The sequence below is a fragment of the Eretmochelys imbricata genome, chromosome 1, assembly GCF_965152235.1.
Source record: "Eretmochelys imbricata isolate rEreImb1 chromosome 1, rEreImb1.hap1, whole genome shotgun sequence".
Taxonomy (NCBI): Eukaryota; Metazoa; Chordata; order Testudines; family Cheloniidae; genus Eretmochelys; species Eretmochelys imbricata.
In genome coordinates, this window is record NC_135572.1 from 247,992,208 (window position 1) to 248,005,390 (window position 13,183).

The 13,183-nt window shown below is 45.9% G+C and overlaps 1 protein-coding gene across 11 annotated transcripts in view; it reads left to right on the forward strand.

The window, feature by feature from the left end:
- MICAL3 (microtubule associated monooxygenase, calponin and LIM domain containing 3) overlaps positions 1–12,397 on the forward strand; it is a 247,458-nt gene extending 235,061 nt beyond the window's left edge. For 9 of the 11 annotated variants that reach the window (XM_077826983.1, XM_077827007.1, XM_077827024.1 and 6 more), the window contains 3 exons: positions 3,161–3,260; positions 4,661–4,734; positions 4,826–12,397. In XM_077826983.1, the coding sequence (XP_077683109.1) occupies positions 3,161–3,260; positions 4,661–4,734; positions 4,826–5,010 (359 nt within the window). In that variant the 3' untranslated portion in view covers positions 5,011–12,397. The other 2 variants (XM_077827051.1, XM_077827059.1) reach the window with 1 other exon arrangement.
- The last annotated feature ends 786 nt before the right edge of the window (positions 12,398–13,183 follow it).

Genomic DNA, 13,183 nt, shown 5'->3' on the forward strand with positions numbered 1-13,183 from the left:
GCCAGTGTTAGGGGGTAGCAAGCAGAGCAATTGCCTGGGGCCACAGGGGCCCCCATGAAGCTCCATTGCTCTGGCTTCAGCCTCGGGTGGCAGGGCTCAGGGCCCCAAGTTTCGGACCCGTACAGGCAACGGAGACCTTCTAGACCTTATTTTAAAAGCTGACATTTATCAGCCAGAGATAATTATTCACCTGTCCTCACCTATTGTCCTGGTATCTCATACACTCAACATGGTGTTAGAGTGAAGCCTCTGCAACTGAAAACCTACAATGAACAGGAAAAACTCAAGAGTAATCTTCCTCCCAGTAACTGTACAGCTCAGTAACTGCTTCTCCCACTGCCTCAGTCTACTCCTGTCTGTTATCTGTGCTGATGAGGGACCGTACTCATCTGTAGACTGTTTCCCTCGTTTCTGCTTCTCCATTTCTTGTATTTTTTCTTTTCTTTTCTTCTTGTTGTTTCCTTTCTTTCTCACTCTTATGCTTTTTGTCCTCTGCTTGTCTTTTATTTCACCCCTTTCCTCTCCTCCTTCCTCTTTCTCCTCTCCTCCCTCTTCCTCATTTGGTCTTATTGAAGTTGAGCCCAATGCCGGGACACCACGTCGTAGACCTCTCTCCTTCTGCCCTTGCTGTGCCCATGAAGGTAACGTAACCTCACGCAACCTCTATCCCCCTCCACCCCAGCTGGATTTTCATAGCAGCACTAGTCAGCTGGTGACAAAAAAAAATCTATATATCCAACCTCCAAATCCCTTCCTGTCTCCTACCCTCAGTCTCAGTAGCAACCTCTGTAACAAGCTTGTATGAGTGTGCAATTTTTAAAGGTACAGTATCCCTTTTTCTGTTTTTAACTGGGGAAGGGGTAGTCTCAAGGTCACCGGGACATTGATTTGCAGTGGCAGCAGCAGTATTATACGCAAAAGCTCCTGTTTTCATTTGGTGTATTTGATTTCTCTATTCTTCGTCATAGGTGTCTGGGAGACGGGGCGGGGGATGGGGGAAGAGAATCTCCTTCCGTAAACGACTGTTTAATTTGTATGGATGGATTAAAGGAATGCTGTGTCCTTACAAAGACCGGTTTGCAAAACTTCCCTGAGCTTTAAAAAACCAACCAACCTAAACCAGACTGGTCTTCCGTGATCCATGTCTTGCTGAGTGCATTCTTGAATTTGTCCCAGATGGGAGTTTGTTATAGTAGAGTTTCCATTGCCAAGGCATGGGGTAGGGGGTGGAATGTGATCACAGCGTAACTTTGCTAACCACTTACTCTGCTTTCCATGGTGCTCTCACATCAATTGTCCGCCTTCCCTCCCCACCCCTCCCACATCCCTCTGCTCATTGGCTGTTAAAAACAAATACATAAATACATACAATCTATTTCATGGGTCAGTAGCCAGGTGTATTTGGCTGTTTCTTAGAGGCATTTATTTTACATCCTGGCACTGGAAAGAGTGGGGAGACTTCCCAGTGCTTTCATGGCTTCATTGCACTGGACATCTGCATGTCTAAGCTCCCCCCTCCCATGGTCACCTGGGCATATTGTGCAGAGAGGTTCAGAAAAGAATGCTTGGAACTGAGCAACAGATTGGTATAAAATCCAGAGAGCCAGAATCTTTTATAGGGGATCGGGGGGTAGTATCCCCTAAACATTTACTGTTTCTGTGTTTCAGTAGCAGGTATTTCTAAGCAGGGAAGCTGCTGCTTAGCAGGAGTTACTGGATCTCCCATTTGACCTCAGTGTAAGGGCTGGTTGGAGCTAGGTATGGAGGCAGGGCACTGATATGATTTTACTGGTCATTGGAGTGGCACATATTTCCAGCTTTCTCAGTATTTGGAATTTAAATAGAAAACCTTCTGTTTGGCCATTTCTGGCCTCCATAAGACTGTGCTTAAAAGAAAGAGAAGCTGCTTTTAATATAGATGCTGAGTGTCCATAACGTATAACTAGGCAGAGATGTCAATTAATCTAGAAAGCCTTGTTAGTCTGTGGAGAGAGAGAAGATAACTTTCAGTCATGCAGCTGGTAGAGGCCTGCATTATAAATACCAACAGGTGCTCTGCTCAAATCTCTGCACCTTTGAGCTCACTTTGAAGGCCCCCTCTTGAAACAAACTCCATGCAGGCAGGCAGCTGCCCAATTATTTGAGTGGGTCTTCCTGCAGGCAGAGGGAGGGTTCTCCCCGCATGTAGTTCATTGCAGGATCAAGGGGCCCAAAGTAGGAATTACCTTGGAAGAGCTTCTATGGTGTAGTCTAGGGTCTGAGGCATATCTCAAATCACTACAGAAAGTTCTGGAGAACATAGTGTAGCAATTTAATCTGCACTACATGTGACGCCATTGAAGCCTTGCCTGTGGATTATGAGAAAAGGAGGCAGGGTTGTTTCTCTTAAAATGAAATTTTAAAAAATTAGTTCTGAAGTGGGTTCTCGCTCTCTCCTTTTTATGTTAGCAAGCGTAGCATGGGTTTCTGTGTGTGTAGTTCTAATGCTGCTGAGCAATTCTAGGAATAACGTACTTGTAGGATGCAGTGAACTGCTGTTAATAGATGCACTAGGAGAAGACTCACCAAAGAGAGTGGAGATGTAGCAGGAAGGAACCACAGGAGAGGAGAAATCTTCAGCAGATGAGCCAGTGAAAAGGAAGGGTTTCAGTAGAGGTAGGCAAGGGGCCACTCTTAGCCAATAAAAGAACTGATTCAGTTGATGTGACTGAAGAACAGGAGGGTATAACATAAGGGATACAGAGGGTTTGTGGGGGAGGTGGGAAAGGTTCCAGTCAGCATACATTAAAGGCGGTAACATGGAGGAGGGGCAAAAACATGGTTAAAGTTCAAGTTCGTTTAAGGAAGGCTAAATAGAAGTGAGCCACTAAATTATGAGTTTACCATAATGAGAAGAGGAGGGAGGAGCAATGGCAAAAAAGGATTCAGAATGCATTGATCCAAGGAGGAGAGAATCCTTCAGGAGGTGACACCTACAGTTCTGTGCCCTCCTCTTCCTGTGTGCTGTAGGCAAACTAAACGGACCCGGCTTGGGAGTGCTCTAGCAGCATCTTGCTCGGCTTTCTTTGCACATTTTGCCCCCATTTTTGTTCCTGGCTGTCGGGCTCATGGGGATGGCAGGGCATCATCCTGAAAACTTACGAAGTTTCTCTCTTGGCAGGCATGGGGAAGAAGGATGATCCAAAGCTGATGCAGGAGTGGTTCAAGCTGGTGCAGGAGAAGAACGCGTTGGTGCGCTACGAGTCTGAGCTGATGATATTGTGAGTGAGCAGAGGGCTTTCTGCATGGGGTAGCACAGCTTCAGAGATCAGAGTAGCAGCCGTGTTAGTCTGTATTCGCAAAAAAGAAAAGGAGTACTCCAATGAAGTGAGCTGTAGCTCACGAAAGCTTATGCTCAAATAAATTTGTTAGTCTCTAAGGTGCCACTAGTACTCCTTTTCTTTTAGCTTCAGAGATGAGATTACTCACAGGTAGTACTGGCAGGGCCTCCCTCCAGCACTGTCTTGGCTGTGATGGTAAGAGGCCAGTAATAAGTGTTCAGATAGTGTTGTTGGATAGAATGCAGTTCCCAGCCAGTAAGTTAATAAAGGTACATTTTGGAAGAGTCTCTAGTGCAAAAAGAACTCGTGATGAGTGGAAGCACAAAAGGTTTGGTAAGTCCTAAGTGTGAATGTAACCAAAGGTTTGAGCCCTCCCACAGTCCTCCCAGGCATGTTCCGTACAAAGCATCCCTTGCTTGCAGGCTCATCCCCAATCTTTCATCTGTAGTTTTAGTGGTAAGTGGTCTTTGGGGGATGATTGGGCAAACTGTTCTGTTGGTGCAAGGTCCTTGTTTGAATGCAGCCAAGCAGTCTGCATTCCTGTCCTTTCTTTAAATGGGTCCTGTAGTCCTCACTTCTCTGTCTCCAGTGGGACCCCATAGCCTTCCAACTGGGCGCAAATGCTACAGCTCTTTTCCAGCTTAGGAACACCAGAGGCTTCCATAGTGCTTATGCCCCAGAATGCACTACATGCTACTGAAACAAGTTTCTGAGTAGGCAAGACTTGACTTTGGTGTTTCAAAAGCTCAGTGTGCTCTGGGATGCTACTACCAGAGAAGCCCCAAAATGCTGCTCAGATTGGAATCTGAGGAGGCAATGCCCTCAGTCATCCATTACTTGGCAGGTAACTTTTTCTTCAGAGTGGGATGCAGCAGGAGGGAGACTTGCACAGAGGTAAAATGTGGCTTGAGCAATAACTGCAGATGCATCTGCTCCTTCACACTGTATCTGTCTTGGATTTTAAATCCAGCTGGTAACAGTGTGAATAAGATCAGTCTGAGAAAGCAGATGGCCTGGTTGCTGCCCAGCCATGTGAAAAAGGGAATCTGTCTCCACAATCTTCTTCTCTTTCTCTATCTGCCCACTCCAGTTGAAGACTAGTGATGTGGAAGCATTAAGATTACATTTTAATCAGGAAAGAAACGGCTACACATCTCCAGTGTTGTTCCAAAAGGAGTCAGAACAGTGCTGAAGCAGGGGTCTGGGAAGGTAAATACAATAGGGTGGGAGGAGAGTAAACACCAGAATGTTTTAATTTGCTTAAGTGGCAATCTGTGTGGTGGCTCCTTGCCAGCACAGCATGCACCATCGGTTCATTCTTGCTTTGTTTCTCCTTTCAGTGCTCGAGAATTGGAGCTGGAAGATAGGCAGAGCCGGTTACAGCAGGAACTCCGGGAAAGGATGGCAGTGGAAGGTAAGGGTGAAGAGGAATGGCAATCCATGGAGTATGTTCATGTATCTCTTTCCGGTCCTAGATCCTTTGACACTTTTGACTTTTTCTCCAGATCACCTGAAAACAGATGAGGAGCTATCAGAAGAGAAGAGGATCCTGAATGAGATGCTAGAAGTCGTGGAGCAGAGAGACTCTCTGGTGGCCCTCCTTGAGGAGCAGCGGCTTCGAGAAAAAGAGGAGGACAAGGACCTGGAAGCTGTTATGCTGTCCAAGGGCTCTAGCTTGAACTGGTCCTGAGCTAACATACTCACCTCTGCTGGTCTGTGCTATCCAGCTGGCCTACGCTGAGTTTGCCAGAACTACCTGGATCGAGAGATCTTGAGGGGGAAACCTTGTTAAGGGTTCTGCAGCATGCAGGAATTCAGTTTGAAGCACCCAGAAGCCTTTTGATAATTGGGTTTGGTTCTAGAGGCTTGGGTCCCGCGCAACGTCTGCAAACCAAGCTGAAGACGATGGCCTGAGATTGCACAGTCTCTTTGGGTCCTATACAAGGGACCATTCGCATTTTGTGATATGAGGGAAAGGGGTAAACTTTTTGTAGAGAGATTTATTACCTTTTAATGAGGAAAAACCCTTAACCAAACTGGATTTGCTGCAGTCTGATCTCTCTCCCTTTTTCCACTATTAGCATTTTTTAATGAGAGGGAGAGAAGTGGATACCCTCTCCTGAAAACCACAGCAGCCTGTAGCAGTTCTTGGGGGAGTTAACCAGCTAAAGGAGAGCTACTGAAGCCCAGAGCAGCACCTTTGTTTTATTCTTCCTCCCCACCAAAGAAACAACCCTGAGGCGAGCATTATGCATGGGTGTGAAGGAACACTGGAAAGAGAAAACTTTGGTGGTGTTTGTTTGAAACCTCTTCTGCCCGTCCTGGCTTTTGTGGAGACAAGGGCCTCAGAGGACACTCTCTCTCTCTTACTTTCTAGAGTTATGGTTATGAGAAGAAGAATAGAGAGAGAGTGTGGCGTTCTCCCCCACTTTGCTACATGCTGGACAGAGAGCTACTGCTGGTCTCGTGTCTTCATGGCCACTGTTCAAAGGCTAATAAGTTTATCTAGTTTGTTTTTTGTTGCGACCATTTTGACACTGGAAAATACTGACTTTGTGGGACAATGGTAAGTGTTTTGAGGGGCGGGGTCATCAAATGGCATTCCCTAGCTTTTAAACCCAGAGAGGGAGCCACCTCTGGGTGAAACGTTGTTGAGACTCTTCAGTGTTTGTTTGGTTTTTTCCTCCTCTATTTCATTTTTGCACATCAGAAATGAAGCTTAAGACCTGCCTGGGCCCTCAGTCACCTTGACCCTTTTATGTCAATTAACTTATTTTTTTAATACTTGAAAGAAGATTCATTTTTGTACCTTTTAAGAAACAAATGGACAAATGAGTGATAGGTGTGTGCTTGCTGCATCCCACAACCTCTGCTTCTACATCACAGGACTCTTGTTACTTGTGGCTATTTATTAGTATTGTTATTAATAATGTTACTGTTACACTTCTTGGGTCTGGGAGGAGTGTGTGTTTTAACTCTAGGAGAGCAAGACACTACCGCAGATTGGTCCCTGCTTTGTATACAGGGCAGACTTCCTGGATTCACGTATGCATCCTGCCCTGGCCAAGTCCTTTTTATGATGATCTCCTGCACATCCATGGAGTTGTGAGAAACCAGTAGTGTTCAGAGCAGATTTTCCCTCTGTATCCCAGATTCCCTGTCTCTGGACTAACAAACCTGTAATTTATTTAAATACCATTAATAGTTTGTAACAAGAAAACCAAAACTGTGACCTAAAAATTCTCCCCCACCAATAGCTCTCCCTTCCACGCCACGTGAACCCTGCCACTGTAAGAGCTGCCTAGAATGACTTCCAGCTTAGCAAATGAGGCACAATTCTTTCTGCATCTGCCAAAGCAGGCTCCTTTCTGCTCCGCTCCCAGAGCTGCTGCCTTTGATCCAGGAGGGTGCCCGTTGTACTCCTACTTGCAGTAGTGGGCAGGACATACACTGAGCAATCCAGCTACCATGCCGGGAAGGACTCTGCAGTCTGTCACCATTTGGCAGACTCCAGAAGTACACTACATCCTTAACCCTTCCTACTGGGCATAGGGCGTGATGCCATCCCTCTTTAACTTTGAATTTCCTAGCCCCGTTTGTTTTTTGTCACATCCTTAGCATGATCCATTATTAGTGTGCTTTTCTCTGGGGTTTAACAGCGAAGGAAGATAGTTAAGCTTGCTTCCTCCGGTATCTGAGAGCATGTGTCCCATTCCCAAACAAATCCATGCAGCATCATTGAGATTGTTAATGCTATAGCCTGGTGGTGGAGCAGATACACAATCAGTGGGGTCTTTCTCATTTAATCTTCTGCTGTGTCTGAAAGGGACTCTCCCTTCTGCTTTGGGGGGATTCCTTGAGTTACTCTCTTCCTGTGTTCATAAAGGACATTGAACCTTGCTTTTTGGCCATCTGCTCTCTCCAGCAGAGTCCTCTGGATTCCTGTGAGAGTTTGGAGGAGCCCCATGTCTGTTTTCTCGACTTCGCACCGCTGTTAGGGACCCATGCCATGCCCACTGTACTTCAAGCAGAGGAGGAACGGATAGGTCACTCTCCAGAGACCATCTGCAAAGCTGTTTAGTTGGCTGTGGAAACATACCTTCTCCCACCCGACCCCAGCCCAGCTAGCAGGGGCTGAACAAGCTGTCTCCTGTGCTTCCTGCCCTTCACATCCCAGGGAGTATGTGACCACAAATTAAACCCAAGATCTAGCAAAGCAACGCAGAGAGCCAGCCACTATGTTACTTAATAGTGTTCGTGCTAGGTACCCAGAGCAAAGTTCCAGTGGAACGTCTGAACATAGACCTTCACCTGCCTGTGTAGTGAAGGGGCAAGCTGTAGCTGCAGAACCAGCAGGGGGAGTTTACACACACTGTTTTTGTGGGTTGCACTGCAAAAATGGTGACTCCTACCCAAAAAAACCCCAAAATTTAGGGTGGCTCTTGCTGGCTGTTTTCCTAAACCAGCCTTGACCCATTTTAATAGCGCACACTGTCTGAGGAACACAGCTGGTTTTGGACTGGAGATCATTAAATACGCACTGCAAATGAAAAAACAAAAAGCTACCCTGCCCTCCTCATTTATGCTGTATAAAAAGAGCCTCTTAACATAATATTTTTTAAATTGCTGGTTGCTTGTTATAGAAGAAATATGAGGTTCACACTTTTCTCTTTGTGCTGGGGGACTTGAATAGTGATGTCACACAAGGCTCTAATCTGACAACAGCCCTCCCTGCCCCCAGCTAAAAGGGGGGTGGGGAGATGCGTGTTCTTAAACTCTGCAACCCTTCAGGTCTCACTGGCCTCAGAGGAGAAAGTGAGGACCTAATGCACATGTAAAAACAAGAAAAAAAAGAAAAACAATTTAAAACCAAAATTGAGGCTTGTTTTACCTCATAAAAACCTGTAAAGGGCACAATTTATATTTCCAGTTCAGTTAAATTTTCAGAAAATCCATTACATAAGCACTAGTTTTTAATTAAAAATATTTATTTGTTAGAATGAAATATAGAGACTCTTGTCACGTGAAACGGTCTGGGTGCATATTTTCAAACTGCCTTCTTCTGCAACTGCATCTGAGTAAGGTGTTCTACAGAGCTATCCGTTGGGTAGGGCGAATCAGGGCAACTGCTCTGGGCCCCACACTTTGGGGGGCCCCACGGGCCACTACGATTGGCCAACACAGTCATGGAAGAGATGAATCCGTCACTTCCGCCTCGGGCCCCGCACCCTTCTAGGGACGGCCCTAGTGTTCTAACTCTTTGAGCTAGTAGAGTAGATAATAACACAACTGTGGCAATGTGCATTCAGTAATACGTGCTGTCTTGAATGTGAGGGAGACTAAAGGCCTTCAGCCTTGGAGTCTATTAGTACAAGTGCGTGCCCCCGTAGATGGTACTAACCAGACCATGGGCTGGTGAAAGCTGAGTTTGGAACCTAAGCTCCATGTCTATTCCTTAACTGGCTGAGACTGGGAACGTGCAGGAGGCAGAGTACTATGTCCCTGGGGAGGAAGGAGTCCTAGGCTTCAAACAGCTCGGATGTGGAAGGAGGACAACTCAGCCCTGGGCTAGAGGGACAGGTTCAACCTAATGTGAAGCCCTAGCCCTTGCTGGGGAGAGGAAAGAATAAAAGAGGAAACGGGCGTGAGGGGGAGTCCCCAACCAAAAGAATTAGTTATTTTATTTTGGGGCAATACAAAACCAATTTCCAAACAAAAACCTCATCTCATGGGAACGAGAATATCTTTTAACATGGATTCATTTTTAAGTAATTCACCAATGACTGTAAAAGCCACAGGGTCATGTCCTGGGCTTCAACCCCAGCTGCTGCCCCTGTGATAGGTGGCCTGAAGCTGCTCTTTAAAAAGAAACTCACATTTCAGATGAAAAATGGATTTGGAAGAGGGGTAGGGGTTGATTTGAAAAGCAAACTGCATTGACTAGTTATAATCCCTTAGGGTATCTCTCCGCCGCAGGGGGGAGCATGCCTCCCAGCCCGGGTAGGCAGACACAGACTAGCTCTGCATGAGCCAGCATGCTAAAAATAGCACTGTAGACATTGCAGCACAAGGCTACCCACCCAAGTACAAGCCAGTCCAAGCCCGGTGGCTAGCCCCTGCTGCCACCCTTGCCGTAATGTCCATGCTGCTATTTTTATTAGGATAGCTCAAGCAGAGCTAGCGCGTGTCTCTACCTGATCGGAGAGGCACCTTCCGACCTGCAGTGTGGACATAACCTTAGTGCCTGATCCTGCAAACAACATACTACTGGGCATAGCACTGACCACTGTGGGGAGTCCCTTCAGGGGGACGCCACATGGTAGTAAGTACTATTCTTGATAACTCTTTGCAGCGTCGGGCACTTAGATATTACAAAATGTTTCAAGCCAGCTTCTAGAATCCCTGTCACTTGTTCAGTTTCTCCAACACATGGGGAATACCTTTCTCAGTAGCACCTGCCCCTTTGATGCTGCATCTCCGCTGGGATCTCGTGATGACTCAGAGTAGGGCTGCATGAGTTTCACTGTTAGAAAGTGCCAAAGCTGGAAAGTTTCAGAATTGGAAAGTTCTAGAATATGATAACAAAAATACAAATCTATATAAGACTTACCTTACACCTTGAAGCTTTCCTGTACTTTCCGATGGCAGTGCTGATCTCTTCAGCCCTATGTTAATTCATCCTGGCTTCTTTTTTGTTAATTAATTGTTTTTCAGTTCTATTCGAGATATTTAACATTTATTTTTTACTCATTTACTCTTCTTCCCACTGAACTTAGGATCTTTCTTATTATACTCTAGTCTTCCTAGAACAGCTCCCAGCTGAAGCAACGTGATTTCAGAGTTGCATGTCAGGAATGTGATCTCTGTTGGGAGCACAGTACCCAGGGTACAGTCCTGCCTGCTTTGGGCTGTAGCATGCAACGAGCTCCATGGCTTTTAATTTCCATTGTCTGAAAGTGAGCATTAAAAATAGACCTTGATGGCAGTATGCTTAGCCCCTGTGGTCAGTAACAAATGCTCCCTCCCACCCCATTCTCATCCAGTAATCCAGCCCTCCCCAGACAGAGTCTAAATTACAACAATGCAGGAATAAATAGGGCCCTAATGTTTCACTAAGGAAAAATTCCTGATATCCTTTTCCTTTTTAATAATTTTTTTGCTTGTTCATGACTGTATTGGTATAAGAAAAGTTGCTATGGTTAAGTAATTCTGATTTTATATGCATGGCTGATGCATTGTGCCCTGATTCCTTTGACTAGTCTTATAAAATGAAATTAAATAATCCCCATCTTTGAGAAATGGCTCCTTCTGCTATGGGTCTCTCTGCATCAGAGATGTTCCCCCAATCACTAGAAAGGTTAAACATTCATGAACTGCCCATGCAATAATAACTCTGAATCTCAGAGGTAGAACAGCAAGAGAGCTCAATACTGGCTTCATACTTCCTAATGCACTTTGTGGGCTGAGCTGAAGAACAGCTGGGGCCGGCTCATGGAGTGGCAATGTGTGCTGCCTGGAGTTAAGTTCCCCTGTGCCTGGGATGGGGTTCCCCTGAAAGTACTGGACAGAGTCAGACTCCCCTGTACCTAGAGTGGGAACTGACACCTCCACTCTAAGGGGCAAACTAAGATGAGGCCAGCACTTGTGCTCAGGGCTGGGATCAGGTTGAGTACAGGGATCATCCTTTCAGAGGTGCAACTCAGGAGCCTGTCCTTGTACACTTGTGAATCGTGAGAGTCAATGCAACTTGGAGAGGCCCAAACCTACTGAAGAGCTGTGCTTCCCTACCTATCCCATGCCTGCTCTGGAGATCATTTCACCAGAGGAAAACCATGCAAAGGGAAAGACATGAATATCTTTCAGCTCTAACTTCCAAATACACTTTTGTCTTTTTAACTTAACCAAAACCCCATTTGTCCAATTGGGGCTGGAGAGTGGCTCTTCTTGTTGCAAACTCCATTGCTAAGCATATCAGGATAGGATTATAGAGCAACAGCAGGTTTTAAAACAGTCACATGAATCTGTTTTTCTCTCCATCTGTCTCCGCATTTCCTGTAAATATTTGTTTGTGTGTTGGCTGTACAAACACCAATGGATCCTCTGTTCATCCCGACGGTCAAAAAATGAGATTTGCAGTGTCCAAGCCTCCATCAGAACACAGTGCTTGCACAGAGCTAGTTAGCATGTTTGTCTGCACTCTGTGGTGGATTTTAATATTTTTATACATCCTAATCAAGAACATTTTAGAGCATTTGAAAGGTCTAGATTGCATGATCTGGAGCAGCCATTGGTTCCATTTTTTAACAGTTGATTCTAAAACATTCACCACCACCTCTTTGGTTAAAACTTTTAAAATGAATTTTTGATTAACTGTTTACATCGGCTGCTGATGGATAAGAAGCACTGCATAATTTAATCTCGTATGTAAAAATATGAAAAGCCACAACATGGCTCTCAGGTGTTAGAACTGTTACCATCTGCAATAAAAAGAAGTCTCTAAGTATACCATGAAACAGCCTGTATATAATTCATGGGAGAGATCACTTCCTCCTTGACTGATGCACGATAACAGAGATTAAATGCTTTCTGAATGTTCCTGCTTTTGGAGATGCTTAGAATGGTGCTATATAGGAAGTGGAGTTGAACAGACAAGGATGTCATGAAAGGTGTAGATGTGAAGGGGAAAATGCCATGCCATGCTGTGATGGCACTGCAGTAATTTAAATAATCTCTCACTCTCTGTCTGTCTCTCTCTCTCTCTCTATATATATATATAATGTATGTATATGTGTGTGTGTGAAGTCCAGTCCAATTGAAGGGATTTGCTTTGGCACCTATCCCTTGGAATATGAGTGAACGCTGATATTCAGACTGTTCAAGGCTTTTATAGTTGGTGAGTGTGGAGTGTTAACAGGAAAGTGTGTATCCTACGCGTATAAAACATCCAGCCTGTTTTCTTCAGTTTGGTTGTGTTTTATTTTTTGTTTTTTATGCACACTTGCTTTGTTGGTGTTGAGATTTTAGCACCTCAGGTGGCCAACTGAACTAAAAAATAAAGTCATTCATTATTTTTTTTCTTTTTGTTGCTGGAGTTGCCATTTGTTTCACTTACTGTTTGTTTGCTTGTTTCCATGCTGGACTTCAAAAGGGGGAATAAAGGAGCGTGAGAGGTTGATCCTGTCATGAAGGCACAGGGCTGGGTGGCAGGAGACCTGAGTTCTGTTCCTGTCTCTGCCATGGAGTTATCTTGTGACCATGAGCAAGTCACTTATCTTTGTGCCCCAGTTGAAGTATGTGAGGTCTTTTGACCTGAGATACAACAAACAAGTCTGCTGTTCTGATAAAGCCAGAGGTGAAAGTAAGCCGGTACAGGCCGGTACGCTGTGCTGGACCAGACCGGCTTCCCCGGTGGCAATTTAAAGGGCCCGGGGCTTCTTCTGCTGTGGGAAGCCCCAGGCCTTTTAAATCACTGCTGGAGCTCCGGCAGCAGGGCTTGAGCATTGCTTTAAAGGGCCTGGGGCTCACCACAGCAGCCGGAGCCCTGGGCCCTTTAAATCACCACCAGAGCCCTGCTGCTGCTACCCTGGGGCTCCAGCAGCCAGGCTTGGGCAGCGATTTAAAGGGACTGGGGCTCCCCACTGCCAGAGCCCTGGGCCCTTTAAAGTGCCGTCCGAGCCCCACTGCCAGAGCCCCGGGGTAGCGGCGGCAGGGCTCCTGCAGTAATTTAAAGGGCCCGGGGCTCCCCGCAGCGGCCAGAGCCCCAGGCCCTTTAAATCTTGATTTAAAGGCCCCGCCTCTTCTGGTTTAGGCCACGCCTCTTCTGGTTGAGGCCATGCCCCCACTCAGGACTCCGGCGTACTGGT